Here is a 21,034-nt window from a genome sequence, read left to right as displayed (position 1 = left end):
TGGGATGAATCAAAGCAAAATTTATATTTTAAGATGCCATTTTAAATATATTTTATCCCACTGAGCTATTGAAGAGAAGTCAAATATCTCACAAGCTACAGATTTTCAATGCAATACTGATTTTTCTGCATATATAATTTAAATGTAGCATAGGAAACATGCTGACAATCAGCTTTGCTCTGTGAATGAGTCCCATTCCAGCCACTGACTAGAGAAAGGTAGGTACATCCTATCTTCTCCTCAGCACAAACTTTTAACCAGATAATATTATATCTATTACCCTAAGTATCTTTAAAATTACAAATGAAAATACAGGGAGGTCTAAATTCGCACTGACAATTAAGAATTCCACTATTTTCAAAAGTCCTGGAACTCTGCATGTGATACTGTAATTCAAAACATGTTAAATAATGTGCTACAGTACTTATAATTGGAAAGGTATTACGTAATATAAAGCTTAAATACCATTCAATTCACCTAGTCTATGAAAAACATCATTACCTAATTTACACTCTGATTTCCAGAAGACTCACTTTCAGTACAACTTTGTAACTCTTCTTCTCTCCTTAATAATGACTACAGGTCATAACAGAACTTTCAGAACAGAAGGCACAGTAGCCAACTATTCTTATTCTTAAAGCTATTTGCCAACCTATTGAAAATAATAAAATATTTATTTGAAGAAATAAACAATTAAAAACCAAAGTGATTCTGAAGATGAAAAGGTAGGTCTCAAAATATATTAATTGCAAAAATAATACAGTCCACAGGCACAGGCACAGTTGTTTATTCTTGTTCCATGTTTTAAAACTTGGACTCAGAAAAGTCAGAGGAAGTTTTGGGTTTTTACCCTCTCTTCTTTTCCTTTCCACTAAAAGCACCATGGTTACACAGCGTGATTCAATCGTCCTTTTCCACAATCACTTCTCCATGAAGCACCCTTCTTCTCTGCCGCAGCATGTGGAAGTAGAGTTGTGGAAATACTTAATCAAAGCACAAAAGAAAGCAAATTAGATGGAAAAATTCAACATATCACATAATGGAAAACCACTATTTTACAGAATGATGAACTGAGTAAAAATTATGGCACACACTGGTTGAGTTGATTAAGGTGAATAAAAACAATTCCTGAACATTGCAGTGATTTAAAAAACAATAATTACTTAAAGCTCATTTATCCCTGAATAAATACCCTGTGTTCAAGGAACTTCACTCCAACAGTTTCCTTGTAGAAAAAGGATTTAACCACATTTTGGTAGTGCTTGAAGACTTCAAATTTGTCCCAAGCATTTTTGAAGACTTGGAGGAGGATACAAATTTACCCTGTTTGTTCAAGTCTGAAGAAAGGAGATCTGTCTTTGCTGTCCCTCTGTCATCTATTATATTACTGTCCTACTGACAGAGTCGAGCTTTATATTTAATGGCTAGAAAACTGGATTTATTCCTGAAGTGTTGTTATATAAACAGATGTTAAACTGTTAGTAAATTATCACACCTGAGAATATTTTTTGTTGACGTAAATCTCTCTTGTTGGCCTTCATGGCCTTTTTGGGACAAAAAATTTAAGTGTGTGTGCATATTGTAAAAATCCATATTGAATGTCGCCTTCTCAAATGAATACCTTTCATGAATGCAGATCACCAAGCCTTTAACCTCAGTTTTCCTGCTTTGCAATTTCTCTCTAATCTGCTGCCTCAATGTACAGATTATTTAAAAAATATTATATATTCTATTATTAATATTATTTAAAATATTACATTTGCCTAGTTTGGTCTAGCCCTATTCATGGTGGAATATCTGGTATATCAGGTTGCTTTCTCCTTGTCTTCACTGATTAGGTAGCAGTGGAAATAACACTGGAAGTGAAAGACAGATGCTCTCTCTACTGTTACATCCATGGCTTCTGGCATGCATAACTACAGAGACAAAGTGATTAAACCAGGGACTGCAGATGTTCACATGGTGGGGAGGTTGATTTCTGTGAAAATGAAATCTTAGAGAATACTGATTCAAGTTTTTCCTGAGCAGGCTTGAATGATGATTTTTTCAAGGTAAATAGTTATTAGTAGTAAAAAGCCACAGCAACACAGTTACAGACATTCCTGTGTGTAAGCAAAAACTTTTCTTACTTCATCCAAGTCTGAGAAATAATTCTAGCATTTTCATTGAAATTTTTAAGACAGATTATGCTCCTAAGCAGATCACAGGACACAAAATGTCAGCCAAACCAATTAAAGCACAGTAAACCTTGGAACAACAGAAAACAGGCTTTTACAGTAGAAAGTGCTAAGCAAATTTTAATACAGGCAGTTCTATAGCATCGCTGAAGATTGATTTTTACGATGTTAAAATGTTTCTACAGTTAAACAGTACTTACATGGCACATAGGAGAACATGACAATAATAAGGAAGTAATAGTAGTCAAAGGAGACGTTGTATTTGTTGGGAAGTCTCAGTGAAAACATTCCTGTTTTCTTCACGTAGGGTAAAGCAGCATATATGGTTAGCAGTTCACCTGCAACTCCAGCAGGATACAAAATGATAAAAAAGTTGTATCTGCATTGAAAAAATTAAAAACAAATCTTGTGAGAAACACCCAATAAATTTAGGATTTTCTCTTGTTATTATTAGTGGCTTAGAAATGTATTAAGCTAGTTCCTACTCCAGAATCAGGAATCACATCCTGACTTGACACCAAATATCAGTTTCAGTTACTTTCGGTAGTGTTGCTTAGATTGACAAGGGAATGCATTCTTCAGTGTTTATAAAACAGTGAAGTATCAGAATGTTTTTATGTCTTTCTAGTAAAACAACCCTCAAATTTTTAGTCTCCAATAATGATTTTTTTTAGAATGTACTATTCTTACTCCTGTTTTCACTGAGAGGATTCAGACCAGGACTGAATGTCAGATTCAGATGGTCCTACATATTTTCATCACAGTGCAGCAACACTGGGTAAACTGTATGTACTACAAATTTTTTGAAGATAATGACAATGTTGAAAAACATTAGTGGCCTGTTTTACTCACTACAACATAGAAATATTACATTTACCACTAATGGAAATTGGAATAAAAACAGAAAAGAAAATTACAGTGCCAGAAACTTATCAGATCCATTTTAAAGTGAGATAATGTTCAAATAAAAGGCAAAGCATCCAGCTGAAAGAAAATGTGGTTTGAATGCCAAAGGGCAGATAGGCAGTGACAACATGAAAATTGTAATCAATAGGCCACGTGCTGTCTTTGCACACAGTGCACCATGGATATGCAGGTTCTCCTATGGAACAATTCTCCAGTTAATACAGGGAACAGCAATGAGAGCTGTCACACAGACAGAAAGGTACAATGTGCACTCCCTGACCAAAAGAAATGAGATCCAAAACAACAGCAACTAAGCATGAAATCCTTCTAGAAGCAGAAGGGCTTAGAAGACTCACAGATATGGGGAGTCACAGAATAGTTCAGGTAGGAAAGGACCACTATGAGTCATCTGGTCCAACTTCCCTCCTCAAGCAGGGTTATCCTAAGCACATGGAACAGGATTGTGTCCGAATGGCTTTTGAATATCTCTAGTGAGGGAGATACTGGATTGTCTCTCTGGACAGTCTTTTCCAGTGCTCAGTCACCTGCACAGTAAAGAAGTTATTCCTCATGTTCAGGTGGCACTTCCTGTGCATCAGTTTCTGCCCTTTGCCTCTTGTCTTATTGCTTGGCAGCACCAAGAAGAATGCAGATTAGATAAGAAGGAACTAATACCTTACATATTATTTGTCTCTATGCAGTTATAAGCTAAAGATCAGAAATTCCACCTCTCTTGGTACTATATTCATGCTCAGTTGTGCTGCTTATCTATGAATCTTGATGGGATATTTTAGAGTCTATGAAAAAAATAATATATTTTCAAATTATTTGTTTATATTAATATTTCACCATTTGTCTCTTCAGTGACAATGTTGGTTTTCGCTACTGTCTATATTAAGGAAAAAAAAATCTGTTATTCCAGGGACACAGACCTGATGGCAAAAATTATTAACTGTCAATGTAATCTGAGTGCATTTCTCTTTCTGAAGTCTGTATAAAAAGCTACTGATGATAGCCAATCTGACTATCTTTAAGATTGTCATTTAGTGCTTAAACAAGTCTCTCACTTAGGCACTAGCAAAAAGGAAATGTTTTATAAGAATGGACATAAATATCAGACACATCAAAGAAGCGCATTAGAAGCATCAAACCTATAAAATAAAAATAAAGGAAAATAACAAACCCTTTTAAATAAGAGTCACCTGTACTGAATGTAGGTTAGATATTCTTCTAACATGTCTGCCTTACATGTATTTTTCAAATAACGACTACATAGAACACTACTCTAGTTAGTCTCCTGATAAACACACAGAGTCTCTGTAGTGTACGTGATCTAGTGGCCAACCTTAATAATGCTTCAAAATCAAAATAATTTTGATTTGGAACTCAATTTTTGGTGGATTAAACTAAGCTAGTATTTAACTTCACTACATGAATATAAGTAATAATACAGATTGAGTGACAACAACTGCCACATTTTCAAAAAACTAATATCCACAAAGACTAGCACAGGTGCTTAATTTTGGGCACTGTATTCAGAGCATCATAGTCATACTGCAAATTAAAACATGACTCCAAAAATAGAGAAAAAAAAAAAAACAGAGTAAGAGAAAGCAGAGTTCAAACGGTGAGACACAGAAAGCAAAGAAAAAACCATACCCCAAAACCACAGCTAAAATATTTTTAACATATTAAACCAAGCAACAATGATCCCAAGTACAGAAAGCAACTGACTTGCACTTTGCTGACACATAACCAAAGCTCAAACATCTGCTCTCCTGTGTGTTAGTTCAGCATGCGTGAAACCAACATGCACAGAATCATGAGAAACTCAAGTGCAAGACATCTCCACCTGGCCCATTTAATGAAGTATGGCAAATGGTTGAGCAGGTTGAATGTGTAGAAGGAATATCGAGTAATCTCTGTCACAGTCCATACGACCAGAAAAAGAATAACGCTCTCCTCATTCTGGATCTGCAGAAGTATAAACAACCAACATTTTCTTCATCCTTAGGCTTCTTTTCTGTGCAAACTGCAACAGACTTCTATTTAAGATATACAGAACAGAACTAATATCTTGTAAAGAAAGAAAATTTTGGCACAAAAGTGATATGCTGAAATCATTACCATGTACTGTTCATTATCATATGTGTTTACTAACATACAGATATTTGTCAACTGAGCAATCTTCATCCATTATGCAAATATCAAATTTAAAACCCTGTAATTATGCTTATTCTTCCTCTTTATTCTCTACCAACATTCTTCTAGACTATCTAACTATCCCTTTTCTATCTGTGGTTGATTTATTTGTTTATGTTCTTCCTCCTCAAAACAGCAAGAAAAACAAATTGCTACGGAAGTTATGTTGTTCTCATAATCACTTTTTAATCATTTTGCATTTCACTACTCCATTTCCCAGATTTTCCCTTACTTTTTATCTTGCTTTTCCTTCAATATATAATGCACATCTCCATGAAACTTTAGACCAAAGGAATTCCTTTATATAACCTACTAACTGGAACTTGGTCACAGAAGATCAAGTTTGGCAGACTTCAGGGATCTCTAAGATAGTTAAGGAGCTGGAGCACAGATGGCTCACTAAATGAAGAGTAGTTGGTAGATCAGGAGCTTTGGGTAAACTCAGTCAACAATCCCGTGTAAGATATAAGTTCTGAGTCATTAAACTGCCTCATCAGTAAGTAGCACATCTCTGCTGTTTCAAAACACCGTTTCTTTTTCATTCTGAGTGAACAAATAAACAAAAGTCCCCAAATACAAAGAAGGCGCCTGGGGATCTATTACAAACACTACCTTCTGTGAGGAAGAATTACACACAAGTAATTTTCTTTCCTTTAAGAGGGCAGGAATTTTGTAATACACTTCTATGCCTGAAAGCTGAAAAACTCCAGGGATGTCTGTGAAATAGTATAAAGCAACACAAGTTTTGTTAAAATTATAAAAAGGTAAATGATTTTCCAAAATAAAATGCAACATGGTGTCAAAGCTTATATCTCTAAGATGCTGAAAATCCAAAACTCTTGACACAAAAGTCAAGAAGAATTGTAAGCTCATAATTGTAAGCTCATAAAATTTCACCCTCAATGTGTCAGTCAAAGGTGGTGCAATTTTAGCAGAAAAATCTCACCAACATCATAAAGAAAATGGAGACATAAAAATAGCACCAAAATCACAATCAAATAGCAGCTACTGAAGTGCAAAGACACTCAAACAAATAAGCAAAGGTAAAGACAGAATTAGGCTGCTCTTTGCCTCATGCAATTAGAGACTAACATTGATAACTCAAACTTGGATTCATGTCACAGTGCTAAATCCAAGCAGAAGAGCTTTAAATAAGTATGCAGAGAATTCCTATCTGCTGCCTTGCAAATCTGCAGTCAAGTGGGGAGGTCTGGCTCTGGCTATTATCACTGACATACCTCTCACCACTTAAAGTGACCCTGAACATTCATGACTGCTAAGCAATAACAGCATGAAATACAACCAGACATACATTCAAATGTATTTCTTCTTGGACACAGCTTGGCCTACAGTAGTGTAGACAGAGAAAATAAAAGAAAATGATGAATATGCTTAAGATTTAGTCCACTGCAGATAATAAAAAAAGGCAAAATGCAGTGCTATAGTCCAGCTCACATGTAGGTATTCAATATAAGAATCTTGTTAATCTTTGAGACATTTTGCCTTACAGAAAAATATAAAGAATTAGCTTAAAAGAAAAAAAAAACAACAAACCAAACTAAAAAAAACCCAAACCAAACAAAAAACCGAACAACAACATGGCAAAAGAAGAACAAAAAATTTAACCCTATGAAATGCCTATTTAGTTTATTCCATGCTAAAGATGCAGTGTAGAAAACAAGTCCTCTTGTGCAATGAAATGAAGATTTGATAACTGAGGCAGGTGCTAGGATAATTTATCTGCAGAAGAAAGGTCTATGCCATCTGCTGGTGAGACAGTTTAATGGCTCAGCTTTTCAAGTGCTGAAGAAATTCAGGAGCACAAAACCTTTTACTTAATTTTTTTACATGCCTTTCATAGAAAGCACACCTCATAAACTGAACCTGATGTCCTACTTACTAGTTGTGAACTACTTGCTTCATTCTGCTAAAGGATCACTAGCCTTACAACAGCCACCCAAAGCCAGGCAAATAAGCCATTGTCATTTACACATGTCCTTATGTGACACACTAGAGGTCATAAAATGTCAAGATTACAATAATATTAAAATTTTGAAAAGGTTTCTTAAAAAATAGCAAAATCTCAATTCAAGACATAAATTCAAAGATATAAATTTACCTTTTATTTAGATTAACTCAGCAAGTGCTAATTAAAATTTTTGAAAGGGAACTGTTAATACTAGGGTAGTTTTGCTTGGAAATAATAGGAGTAGTCATTGATTTAATTTAGGCAGATCACAGAGGGCACAATACTGAAAACACTGCTGATTCACAGTTAAGACCCAGACTCTGTCTCCTGGTAAGAATCACACAAACCCTATTTTGTAACCCTAACTTCCAAAATTGCACTCAAATAAGCATTATGTACAGGAACAGAATTAATTTTTGGATTCATCTTCCTTGTGAAATGAGAACTGTAGTATAGCTTCTCCTTAAAAGCAATCAAAACATAACTTTCTCAGACACATACCTGTTTTATACTGTGTGCAATGAACCACACCATGAAGATTCTTGAACTCACTTGGACCCCAGTCACAAGCACAGATGTGCGAACTATTCCTTAAAAAGAGAAACATGTTATCTCTGTTCCACAATTCATGTTTTAACTAGTTACAGGACAAATTAAAACAAAGAACTCACCAACTGCACAGTGGATTACCTGTAAATAAAAATAAGTCAGAGGTTACTGATGTGCTGCATGTTACTAGCTACCCTATAAATATGGCCTTTTGATATTCATATAAACCTAGGCTCAATTCTGGTTTTTGTCTCCCATTAACAGTCATAAAAAGAAATACATGGCAGAGCCCTGGCAATCAGTGTTGGGATGGTCTCAATATCTGAGCTGTGCAAATGAAAGACATTTGTTTTCCAAATTAATTGTAGATATTAGACATTTAGATACTTATAAAGCATTTTATTCAACTAGTAAGCTTCTCTTCCTTATTTGAAGAACTTTAAAGGACAGTGTAGAGGAAGTCACATAAGGAATGCTAAACATTCAGCAATTTTTAAATGTTCTGCATTCATTACAGATTAATAATATTATTATACTTCTGTCAATGACAGCTATGAAGCTTTAGATACAGTGTATTTTCTCATCAGTGATGTTTAGCAAATGAAGTGTTTTTCATTATTTTGGCAGCTTTGAATAGAATTACGGTGAAAGTTTAACAACACAAAAGCCTATATGCAGCTAGTGACATGACTTTAACAGTTGTTAGAACTAGAGATGTTGTGAGAAAAAAAAAGTTAAAATGTGATGAGGCATTCTTTGTTGTGCCTGGGAAAGAACTGCTAGTGGTCCATAAACCCAGCAATAAAGCTTCACTCCATGGATGTACCAAAACTGAGGCCACTAGTTCATAGTTTGCAAAAGTATTATTTAAAGAATATTTTGCACACCTTGCACAGGCCCCGTTGCAATGGATTATATGGGGTGCATGAATCCCATCTTGAAATAGCAGAAGCAGGAAAGGCACAGAAGGATAGTAAGTCCAGTATAAAAAATATAAGATAAGCTATAATCTCTGACATGGTGACATCTACTAGAGGGCTGATCTGCTGGCTGTAATGCCTTCAAGATTTTGCCTTTTGCATTAAATACTCACAAATCAAAGCAGTTCTCAGGCACTGATTTAAAGAAATATTAGAATTAAGTCTGAAAAACATGTGCCCATTTGTTTCAAGTAATCACCTTGCCCCACCCCCAAAACTTAATTAAATAATGAAGTAAAAAGGACTTTTAGTACCAATATAATATTTTTATTTTAAATTCAGGATAATAATGTGTTTTGCCTATCATATGCAGCATCCAGTAAAGCAAACTAATGTTTAAAATTTACCTCAAGCAAAGCAAATGTCTGGAAAAATTTAAGCGTCTTTTGAACGCTTCTGAATAAGCCTCTATGTGTTCCTTTCTGTATATAAAACCGCACCATGGCAATACCTAATACCAGCCACCTATAAAAGAAAGAGAATGGATACATTTCAAATTAGAATTCTAAAAATATCCATCCATGATAAATAATTTAGTAGAGTATTTTTCTTCACAGATTAACTTTGATTCCTCACTTGTCGGTGTTCTTAGATCATCAAAAAATATCTTTATAGACATAAATAGTATATATTATGTAAACATTACACTCATCTTTTTACTTGGAAAACAATGCAGAATAACTTGCTGCCTTCTGAGGATTGACTTAATTGAGGGAGCCCCCCAAAACCACCCATCCATCAGACTTTTCTGCAGCAGTGACTATGTATTTTTACTATTGAATCCTCATGCACCTTGACTATGAGCTTGGCACTAAAGTCACTGTTTGGGTTAGAAGTTTGTAAATGTAAAGGACTGGAATTTATGCAAATCAGTTTTACATTTTTCATGGCCTCTCAACTCACTGATTTCAGGACTGACTAGTAATCTTAATGCTCCTGTTTGTGATTGTCCATATTAAGGTACCACTGTAATTATGTTTTCCAAAGTGTTGAGGAATGTTTTAAAAGTTGACTTAAAAATCAGACTCCAAAGTGCTGAAAGATGGGTGTTCTATGCTCCTGACTTCAAGAAACATATTCAACTAGCACATTTGAGGGGATTGGATGAATTTATTTTGGTTTTTTTAGGAAACTGAGCAATTATGCTAACTAATAACCTTTCCAGTGTAAAAGAAAGAAAAAGCAGCAGTATCTTTTAATCATGGTAGAATTTGCCATAAAATTTAAATTGAGATTTAGAATGGAAATTGAGATAAAAAATAAACATCTAAATAGTGGGTTGATCCCACCACCTGCCCAAACTCTGTAAAATAATCCAAGGTATGAAAAATTCCTTCCATGTAATAAACCCATTTTTATATCATAAGGATTTTCAAAACAGTGTGCTGTATCTTCCTTAATCATGGGATTAATTGGGTAGGAACAGACCTTAGAGATCAACCCCCTCTGCCATAAGCAGAGACACCTTCTACTAGACAAGGTTGCTCAGGGCCCCATCCAACCTGGCTTTGAATACTTCCAAGGAATGGAGCACCCAGGGGTTCTTTGGGCAACTTCTGCAAGTGCCTCACTACCTTCTGAGTAAAGAATTTCTTCCCAATATCTCATCTAAACCTGCCTTCTTTCAGTTTAAACCCATTATTTAAACTCTTATTCTATCACTACAGGCACATGTCCCTCTCAAGCTCTCTTGTGGGCTCCATTCAGGAGCTGAAATTATGTCAGCCTGGAGCCTTCTGTTCTCCAGACTGAAAAAACCCAACTCTCTCAGCCTTTCAGACCTATATCTCATTCTTAAAATACTGCATAAGCAAGAAGACTGAAAACTTCAGGTTTCAATCCAAAAAAACTAAGAAAGTACAAAAATTCTTTAACATAGGTATAACAAGAGCTATGGATGTCTATTTTGAGAGGTAAAAGTAAAAATCAAAAATTTTAGTTTAATGTCTTCTTGAAATTGCTGGAGCAATTACTCGGTCATTTGATTCTCCATAAAGCCATAGCAAGTATATTCTACAGCAACATGAGCTCTGGCTAAGGAAGGGCCCAAGTGGCAAAGCAGAAGGGCTTCAGAAATACTCAGAGACAGATTCAGAGAGATTATAAACATTCAGAGAAATATTTACACAAACATTTGGACGAATATTTTAACTCATCCTCTTGTAGCCCTCCCTAAACATAAGGTACAGGCTAGCACTGGAAACAGGGTACCTGGAAACAGTATTCTTTGGTCAGTCCACTGTGCTGTGAGATGGTGAGAGGCGCCAGGATCCTGAGAGCTCCCCGCTCACCTCGGGTGGCACGGACTGCAGTACAGCCCCTCAACAGCTCCTGCTGCTATGCAGTCACTTGGTGTGCCCCATTCCAGCACTCCATGACAGCATTTCAAACTCACATAGAGCCAGTCAGGCTTCTCCACACAGCAGGAATCATTCCCCTCTTTGATCCCTTCTACTTTAAGCCCATGAATCTGATCTGTCAGTGCTCCAAAATTTTCCCTGCAAGTGTTACTTAGATTTTATAACGGATTTTAAATATGAGTGCATTTATTTCAGGTTGTCTCCCACCACTATGGAAACAAAGAATTACTGGAATATCACTGGTAGTCTTTCACAGTGGAATTGCCTGTTTTACAGTGAAGTGTTTGACAAGAGGAAGGTGATAGTGAGTTTACATCCAGCTGGCAGCACAAATGTGGCAGCAACAGCTCTGTCTGAGACTTAGATTGAGAAGTCATAATACATTTAACCTAACAAGGCATTTTCTGCATCTCATTTCACAACCAAAGAGTTGCAGAGAGAAGTAACATTGGACTACACCAGAAGATGGCAAAAGTATTTTTCTTAAATTATTTCTTTATGTGGACATAAATTTCTATAGCTAGATTTATTCAGCTGTCAGTGGTTTTGACTTTGGATCTCAGGAAAGTCCTCATACTGACTATTACATATCACCAGGAAATGGAAAATACTTTCTGTAATAGTCCCAGTTGGGACTTTCAGCAAGACCGAGTATTGGTCCATCATTTTAGTCCTTTAAATCTGTTTGTAAACAAAGATAAGCTGTAGGGTTTTTTATTAGAATGGTTGTTTCATTCTAATAAATGAAACATAACATGTAGTTATGCATTAGTTTGTTAAAACTCCAGAAACATTTTGCTATATTGCACTGTCTGGACAACTGGACAAATATACTGTTCTAGTTAAATATTTATGCTGTGTAGTGTCTCTGTTAAGTATACCCGTATTTCAAATATGTATTTTTCTCTTAAACTGTACCCATAAATGATTATAAGAATTTATTCCTATCTCTTTTTTTTCTGCTTCCACATGAAAAATTCAATTTTGTATGTCTTAATTTCTTTTCATATTAATGGAAAACGTGAGAGAAAGAAGTGGGAGACAGGAAGCAGCACTTAAGGTCAAAACTAATACAGTTCGATAATCTTTTAGAGACATATAAAAGTCAGTGGCAAGAGTCAGTGTTCATTAGCAAATTCACACATGGAGCACAAGACTGGTAATTCAATGAGGTAACATTAGCCTCCATGTAAAAGCACTTTTCAAAAAGTGCTGCAATAATATATGAACAAACTTTAATACATACTCAAGATTCACAGTTGTTAGTGAGAAGAAAGCCATTACCATCACATTCCTGGCTTTCTCCAGCAGTGCTTGAGCTCCTGCCTCAAGTGCGGCGCGTTAGTTTTACTCCTCTACGGGATTCAAAGGGCAACCAAAGTAAAACTGTTCTCATGATGAATATCACACTAGAAGTTGCAAATTTTTTCATTCTTAGCTTTCTTTTAAATATGTGGAAATAAATAGCTTGAGGTTTTTCCCCCCACGTGTTAGCGAACAGGGAAAATTTTCAAGAAGTGAGAATATGCGCTTCGAGGACTAACAACAAAAAGCTGACTGCTCTTATGATCTGCTATTCAAAATAAATACCCTCGTTCCTCAGCGCAAAGCCTCGCAGCACGGAGCACAAGCTAAAATGAATCTCCTGGGCTACTGTTCCGCCTCCAGCGGTCCGCGCTCCCGCCCGCCGCCCGGGCCGGGCTGGCCCTGGACAGCTGTGCCCGCCGGGAGCCGGAGCTCCGCTCTGACACAGCCAGGGCGCACGGAGCCGGCGCCGAAGCCCCGGCGGCACCGAGGAGCGCGGCCGGCGCCCCGCGGGCGGCCAGCAGCCCCCTCCGCCTCCGGCGAGGCCGCGCCGCGGACGCGGCTCCCCGCCCGGCATTCCGGCCCCGGCTATACTTAACCTCCGCGCCGGGCGCGGGCTGACGCGCCGGCTGGCAGCGCTGCACCGTATTAGGCAATGCTCGGCAGGCGAGGAGAGCCCCGGGCCGGCGGCTCCCCCGCGTCCCGGCTCTCCCGCCCGGCCCTGGCCGCGCCGCCCGCGCTCCGCCGCTCCGCGCCCCGCGGAGGCGCCGCGCTGCCGCCCGCGCCCGCTCACCCCGCGGTCATGGCGACGTTGTAGAAGATGAGCCACGTCGTGGCCAGGGCGCCCAGCTTCTTCTTCTTCTTGCCATTCTCCTTCTCCTCCACCGCGCCGTTGCCGCCTCCGTCCTCCTCGCTGGACGCCATGGTTCCCGGCCGGGAGCGCGGCGCACACGGGGAGGAGGGGCTCCCGCGGCGGGGCTGCGGCGCGCTGACAGCGGGCCCGGCGCTGTCTCTCACCCCATCTGTCTTCCCCGCGGGCCGCTGCCGCCGCCAGCCGCTCACATGGCCCTGCGCGCTCCTCCCTCCGCGCCGCGGGTCCCCCGGGGTCAGCCGGAGCCTGCGGGGCGGTGCGCCTCCATCCGCGGGGAGGTCCCGCTAGGATGCTACCTGGCCTTGCCGTCGGGCAGCAGCAGCGGGCACTGCCCACCTCAGAAAAAGTGACAGAAGATTGCGCAGGTCTTGGAAACGCAGAAATGGCTGTCTGAGATAGAACACCTGGAGTCTGGCCAGAGACCGACTGGTGGGAATATGCCCAGGCCTCCACCTCCGAGGCCAAACAGCGACCTGCCAAGGTGACCGCGACAGGCTGGTGGGTCTCCATAAATACCACCCTCAATATAGGAGGAAGACTAAGGCTCATACCTGAGAAGGGGAAATTTCTTCCAAAGTATGAAGAGCACCCAACTGGCAGACTGAAGGATAGATTTGAGTATGCAGGTTACCTTGTAAATGTCTGGTCTCTGCAAGTGCACAGGGAAGCTAAGCCAGTACAGGTAGCATTGCTGGGACTGGCTCTGGAAGGGAGAGAGCCTTAGCCTGACCTAATGTGACATGATGCTTTAGAAGTGTGGGCTGCACCCAACTATTCTCACACCTGGCTAAGTCTCTGCTAGCCTGGGGGCGCAGGCTCCTCATTTCCACAGCTAAGCCTCAGCCCAAATACCTCGGACACAGGCATATACAGACAGAAGAATTCCAAAACTGGATCAGGATATCTTTGAAATGCTACTTGTTAAGTAGAATTTAAGGAGTCCAAGTCTGTCTACTTTAGAATGAGGTGGGTATTTCAATACTGAAGACACACCTGGATGTCTCATGTCAAGGGCCTTCATGTAAAGATAAGCAGATGTGCTAAACAAAACCTAAGTCTCCCCCTCCTCAGCAAAGCACACAAGCAGACGTTCATCTTTCAGCCTTAAAACACACACCAACTGGCAACAGCAAATATATAATGTGTAAAATGAGTAGTTGGCAAAAGACCACATTATATATGCTATTAGATTACTCTAGGGACCAATATTACACATACACAGATGCTTTTTGTGTTCAAGTAATAAATATAATCCAGTTTGAGAATCTTGTAGTTAAAAAATCAAGACAAAGCATTTACACACAGGATTGAATGACCCAACTCAGAAGTTTTTGTCAATACAGGTTAATCTGAGTCTATATGTCATCACAATGTGACAACTATAAGTTGGTTTAAACTTTGGTTTTCCATAATATTTTCAATATTATTTTAATTCTGGATATTCCTGCTATTTTACTTACATGTTTTCTCCACTTGAATTCCTCTTCTCTCTTCAAACCATTTAATTTTTTTTGGCTTTGGCAACATAGTGTTGAAAGACAACAAAAATTAACCACATATTATGAGTAAAGTTGTGTTTTTTCTCATTTGATTTTGTCAATTTATGAATTCATTAACTGATGACGATTTTCTTAAATTATGGTACACAGAGAAAGGCATAACTCAATACCAATTTTTAATACCAATTTTTATATTTTACTACTTGTAGCTGTCCTTTTCCATGTTTCTTTTGAGATTTTTCCACAGCAGATTTGAGGCAATAAATCCTATTTTCTTTCTGAAGTAAAACTTTTCCATTTTTTAATGCCTTCTTGGATGTTTTCGATTCTTTTGCTCAAAATCTTTTGAAATTTGATACGCAATGTTTGTCTAATTCTCATTAAAATTCTGTATTGTTTTCCTTCCCCTATTTATTTGCTCAGATTTATTGATTTTGGATGCACGCATTATCTATAATGATGACTGAGTTTCTCTTCAGTTAATTTAGGCAATTCAGAACTCAGTGGCGAGGATAAGTGTCTCAATGTGTTTGCTCTAATATTGTGGTTACTATTTATTCAGCTTACAGTTTCACTTGCTATCACACCACTCATTCACCCAATTGATGAAAACCTGAATATCCCCATAACCTTTTCTTGGATTGAAATAAATGGAACATTTTCTTCCATCTGCAAGATTTGCCATCCCCATTTGGCTATGTTTCCCAAACATTTATTAAAGTATTAAGCACAAAACATATTGCAGAACTGTTGTAAACACCCCACTGCTGTAATTTTGCTTTAATAAAGTTGCACCTTGTTTCCATCTCCCACGTTCTAAACCATGGAGATATTTTATTCCTTAATCTGTAGCTACTTCATATCCTGAGTAGTTCCTCTGTGACATTTTTTCAGCAGCATTTTCAAAACATATTTGTTGTGTTAATCCTTTTTTTTTACTAATCTGTTTTTATAATTACATGTTTCAGGAATTGCAATAAATTAGTTGAAATGTAATTTCTTTTTCATAAATTTCCCTATTGTTACTCTTTAAATCATTATTTCTTTCAATTACAATATATATATTTTGTGGTTACTAGTCTGTATTTTCCAAATTCTTTATTTAAATTTGATAAAATGTCAGCTATTTTCAAAGCATTAAGTACAGTATCTTTACTTAATTAGAAATAATGTTTATATAGTATCAAAATTATTTAATCTAATATTTCAACTTTGACTAGCACCTTTTGACCCCCAAAAATCTCAAAATAATTAATATGATAGATTTTCTTTGCATACAGAAATTTAATCAATATAAGTGAATAAACTTATTTATTAATTGCATTATCTTAATCAGCTTTTAAAATCAGTTATGACTGGCTTATCAATTGAGGTGAACTTTGCTGTTATTTAAACACAAACCAACCTTTCCAATACATTTCAAGACAGATCAAGGTCTTTTATGTTGTAGGTGAAATCATCATTGTGTGTCATGTTAATTCTCAACCTTTCCTGGCAATTTACCTTTATTTACTCTAGCTCCAAGTCATCAACACTGCTATACTGTTACTGCAAAAATAAGTGGTTTTCTTGGTCTTCTTCATGATTTATATTATCATTATATATTTTACGTCTAGATTCCTATTGCACACACAGATACTCAAAACCTTATAAAGGTTTTTACTTCCAATCTATTTCCAGAAATACATAGTGAAGCTTATATGAGATTATTTTCTAATGAAATGTTTTACAGTGTTTTGGGGTTTTTGTTACAAAATCTATCTATTCAATATGGAAACACTTCTATGGAACAAAAAATTATAGTGCTCTGAAAAAATTATAACAACTTACCAGCTCCACGATTGCAGGGGAATGTCATCTACCATTGAATGCTTCAAGAGCTACTTGATATGAATCCTGCATAATTACCTTTATACTTCAGACTAGTTAAATGTTAGACAGTAACTTAAAATCCTGGCAAGAGGAATTTGTTAAAAAATTTAACAGCTTTGATTCTGCTTGTCCTTCTACCCTGTCTTCAGTTAAGGTTCCCAATGCACTGCAAGAACAATGTGTTTAGACAACAGACTTCATATATACTACTTGCACACTATCTAGGTTTATGGTATGTAGGAATCAATGAGATATTCAAGGATAAATGCAAGTAAACAGAATTTTGTCTAAATTAAACAACACTGTGTGTGTCTTTTTGTGCATTCATCCAGGTGCATAGATCTATTATTTAATTTTCTATGCTAGGAATTTGATAGAAGATGCCTTCAAAAAATGTGGTGTATAATGGATTGCATAAATCTTGTGGGAAGAACTAGAATATCTCATATTTGGCACTTCTGAAGCAGTTAGAGTTTTGCACTGCTACTACAAAATAAATTATTCATATTAAGCCTCTGACTGTACAGCTAAGTAGTTAGCAAAGGAAAAGAAGTGTTATGAACACAGGCTGAAGTGGAATTTTACATTTCTGTTATAAAATTACAAAAATTTTGGTGTGAAAATTTAAAGTTTTTTTGTATGGAAATTATTGATTCTACATATCTGAAACCTACTGGTTCATTAAATGTTCTGAAAACCGCATTAAGTGTGGAATGCCCCTGGATGTATTGTTCTGTTTAATCCTCTCCAAGAACAAAACCATAATGAAAACTGCAATGCTGAAGAACAAACACATGTTAAAGGGAGATGGCTATCCTGCTCATTTGAGTTTATTTGAGTTTGGTTTATCTGAGTTTTTTGATTTATCCAAACTCAGAGTAGTTTTCAGTATAATAGACAAATTGAACTCTGTACAATTATTTTCTTTATGTGATATTTTAGATATGATGTGATCTGCACAGTTGGAGCCTTTGGACACTGCAGACTGTCTGTATCAAGAAGCTAACTCCACTTTAATATTCAAATTTTGTATGTATGTATATATATATATATATATATATATATATATATATATATAACATTTGAAATTAGTACTATTAACTTCAATTGTACTGTTCATGTGAGTAAAATAAAATACACTTTGAAAATTAACTGGTAGCATAAATATATTCTTAAATTCCCTTTTATATATTATACGATAAAAGTATTATTCTTATAAAGACACTTTTCTACCTCACCCAACAGATATCACACAAATTTTTCACAGGGTTTCACAAAACACACTTCAATAATACTACAAATTCCTTAAGATTTTCTGTGTATTTCAGTGGTAGCTTACTTGTGTGAGAGCTACAATGTCTATAGAGAAGACCACTTCCATTATTAGTTTCAGAGCAGGCACAATCTAAGCTTGTTATTTAGTTTTATTTCAAGAGCTTGAGTTAAAAAGGGCTCTTTATCATGTGAGTGGTGTTCCAGTCTGATGCCTGCTGTGGTCAGTAGAAGTAATTCTATTTCCTTCTTCAAAATGTGGTGGAGAACAAAAAGATTAATTTTAACCTCATCATTGGTGGGAAACTGGTCTGAGTTATCAGCATGAAAAAATGACCATATGGGGTGTGGTCAGTTTGGCCACACTGAGAACAGGTGTTTGTGCCAAAAAAAGCACTAGGACAAGCTATTCCCTACAGCAGTGTCAGGAAGCTGGCACAGAGTGATGCTCTGGCCAGCATCCCCAGGGAAGCCCAGGCACCCAGGGATCCCAGCAGCCAGCACCTTACAGGTTACCTGCCTTTCACAGGTAGATCACAATAGATTACCATAAGAGTACTCAAGCAAATAGCATAAACATATTTTTGTGTTTGACTTCAATGAACTTGTTTTCCAAAATAATTTAACAAAACTTCAGTGTAAATGTATTAAATATTTCTTCATGTGAGTTGCTTCGAAATTACTGCTTTGAATTCAGAGAGACTGAGGAAGATATAAACCCTTGTTTCTGGCATCCCTGTGCAAATATTAACTAGAAAGTTGCACATCACAGTGTTTAATGTTGTCAGGGCAAAATGAATTATTTTACAAAATTTAATAGTAGAATCTTTGCCTAGTTCTAAGATTACATGGGTTTGAAGGATTTCCAGTTATTTGCTTCATATAATCCTACTTGCATACTTCATAAATATTAAGGCAAAAAGCGACAATTAAATAATTTTAGCCTGATTTCCTAACACCAGACACCAGACATACTGTATTGATATGTTTCATATATTTTCTCCATACATAATGGAATAGATAAGATTACTGTAAGCCATGCTGCTTGGACACTTGCAAAATATTAGAACATATACAGTAAGGTTATAGATGGGAAGTAAATCACTATGGTCCAGTAGCTAAAGCATCTACATGTGCCCTGTAACTGGAAAAATTTTGTCTTTGTCATATCATTGTATCGTTATGCAGTACAGCATCTTGTAAGCCATCCAAAACATTTTGTTCTTGCCCTGTCAAAGACAAAAACTGTGATTAAATGGATGGCTGGCACTTACTCTATTCTGAGCTTTTCTCTTTTCCTTTGATTATCCTTTCTTCACAGTTTCCAGTTCCAAAAGCAATGTACACAGTAGACTATAATGAAAATGCAGTTAAAATAAAGGTCAGTGGGACTGATTTGTGAGACAATCATTGTTCTTCATATCTGTCTCCTTGCTAGAAGTGTACTGGCCTGACTTTTTCCTGGCACCATACACTTTGTTTTTACAATGCAGCAGCTACCAAGATATGCTAAAATAAATGGGCATGACAAATAAAATACTACCCCAGCAAACTGGAGCTGCAGTGGGTCGCTATGTCTATAATGGCTTTGCCTTATTTTAAGAAAATGCTTGTCTAATGCAGATGGATGTCAACTGAGTGATTGTAAAGAACATTAGAACTTCCCCAGCAGATTTACAAGTTGGTCCTCTTAGATATCCTTTCCTACAGAAGACTATAGAAAAATGAATAATTGTATATCATCAGAATCCAAAATTTACCTTCATATGAATAAACTCTTGTCATAATTTTAAGTAAAAGTCACAAATTATATAAACAAACAGCATAAGTAAAACACTTTATCAAATTTAGGTGTATGTCACATCTTTAAAATCCAGGAAGCGTGTTATGCTGAAAATTAACTGAATACCTGCCTTTATGAGACTTCACCTGGAGTACTGGATTCAGCTCGGGGTACCCCAACATAAGAAGGATGTGGACCTGCTGGAATGAGTGCAGAGGAGGCCATGAATATGATCAGAGAGCTGGAGCAACTCTGCTATGGAGATGGGCTGAGAGAATTAGGGCTGTGCAGACTGGAGAAGAGAAGGCTCTGGGAGAACTCATTGCAGCCTTCTGGTATCTGAAAGGTGCCTGCAAGAAAGGTGGAGAGGGACTTTTTAACAAGGACATTGTAGTGACACAGCAATAAGACAAGGGGTAATGGCTTTAAAACTGAAACAGGGTAGATTTAGATGAGATATTGGGAAGAAATTATTTGCTGTCAGGGTGGTGAGGCTCTGGAACATGTTGCCCAGAGAAGTTGTGGGTGCCCCAAACCTGGCAGTGGTTCAAAGATTGAACAGGGGTGTGAACAACCTGGTGTAGTGGAAAGTGTCCCTGCCTAGGGCAGGGGGATTTGAACTAGATTACCACTAAGGTCCATTCTAACCCAAGCCATTCTGTGATCTCTTAGCTGTATCTGAACAACAGTACTATATAAAAAGAGAAGTGTGCAAAGAAAAAAGACATGCCTGCACCAGTCATCTGAGACTGCTTACTTCAGACAAAAGTAGCACACATTTTAAAAAAAAAAAACAACACCCTACTTAAAACTTGCTATAAGGCTGTCTAGAGACAAGCCCTAAGTCAGAGAACTGTTGGACAAATAGGCTCATCTGTGAAATCAACAGAGTCACTGTTGCAGAGGCCATCTTCAGAATGAGGTCCAAAATAGAACAGATGAATAATCCCCTGGACATGCCTGTTTTTCCTGACCCAGACTGCTGAAGTACTGTCCCCAGCCATGCCTTCCCACCTCTTCACATGCCTGATCTAATTCCAAGGTGAGTCAGAGGTATGACATGATCCAACAGGGAACTTCTCTGCAGTGAGGTAGTTTTCAGCTGGATCAGCTGATTGTGCAGCCACAAATGAAATGGATCAAATTCCAAATCTAATACAAGAAATGTGGTGGCAGCACATAGTTGTGGGCACAGGGCAGTGTTGCTACATTCTCTTTCAGCTGTAGATCCCCCAAAATTAGATGCAATTTGAGACTGTATCTTTGATCTGTATGCCTTACTTTTAGAT

The 21,034-nt window shown here is 37.4% G+C and overlaps 1 protein-coding gene across 2 annotated transcripts; it reads right to left on the bottom strand.

Moving 5' to 3' along the window:
- Window positions 1-758: 758 nt before the first annotated feature.
- HACD1 (3-hydroxyacyl-CoA dehydratase 1) lies at window positions 759-13,379 on the bottom strand. 2 transcript variants are annotated; one of them, XM_021551660.4, is made up of 7 exons: window positions 13,242-13,379; window positions 9,131-9,248; window positions 7,926-7,944; window positions 7,756-7,844; window positions 4,936-5,057; window positions 2,378-2,556; window positions 759-983 (listed from the first exon to the last, which is right to left on the bottom strand). In XM_021551660.4, exons 1-7 carry the CDS (start codon window positions 13,370-13,372, stop codon window positions 901-903), a joined length of 741 nt encoding a protein of 246 aa, XP_021407335.1. In that variant the 5' UTR covers window positions 13,373-13,379; the 3' UTR covers window positions 759-900. The 2 variants fall into 2 exon arrangements, with proteins under 2 accessions (XP_021407335.1, XP_021407336.1); XM_021551661.4 differs by having other exon boundaries at window positions 7,756-7,838.
- Between the last annotated feature and the right edge of the window lie 7,655 nt (window positions 13,380-21,034).

This window comes from Lonchura striata, chromosome 2 (genome assembly GCF_050655825.1).
Source record: "Lonchura striata isolate lonStrDom1 chromosome 2, ASM5065582v1, whole genome shotgun sequence".
NCBI lineage: Eukaryota > Metazoa > Chordata > Aves > Passeriformes > Estrildidae > Lonchura > Lonchura striata.
The sequence above is the reverse complement of the archived record's forward strand: the minus strand, read 5'-3'. Positions and strand labels throughout refer to the sequence as shown.

What these genes read in the sequence shown, in the direction of transcription:
- HACD1 (XM_021551660.4), bottom strand. Translation starts at nt 13,372, where the DNA reads ATGGCGTCCAGCGAGGAGGACGGAGGCGGCAACGGCGCGGTGGAGGAG. An exon ending in TACTTCATTAAATGGGCCAG is followed by an intron (nt 2,557 to 4,935) that starts GTGGAGATGTCT and finishes TTTTCAATGCAG; the next exon opens with ATACAACTTTTTTATCATTT. An exon ending in CATGTTCTCCTATGTGCCAT is followed by an intron (nt 984 to 2,377) that starts GTAAGTACTGTT and finishes GCTTTGATTAAG; the next exon opens with TATTTCCACAACTCTACTTC.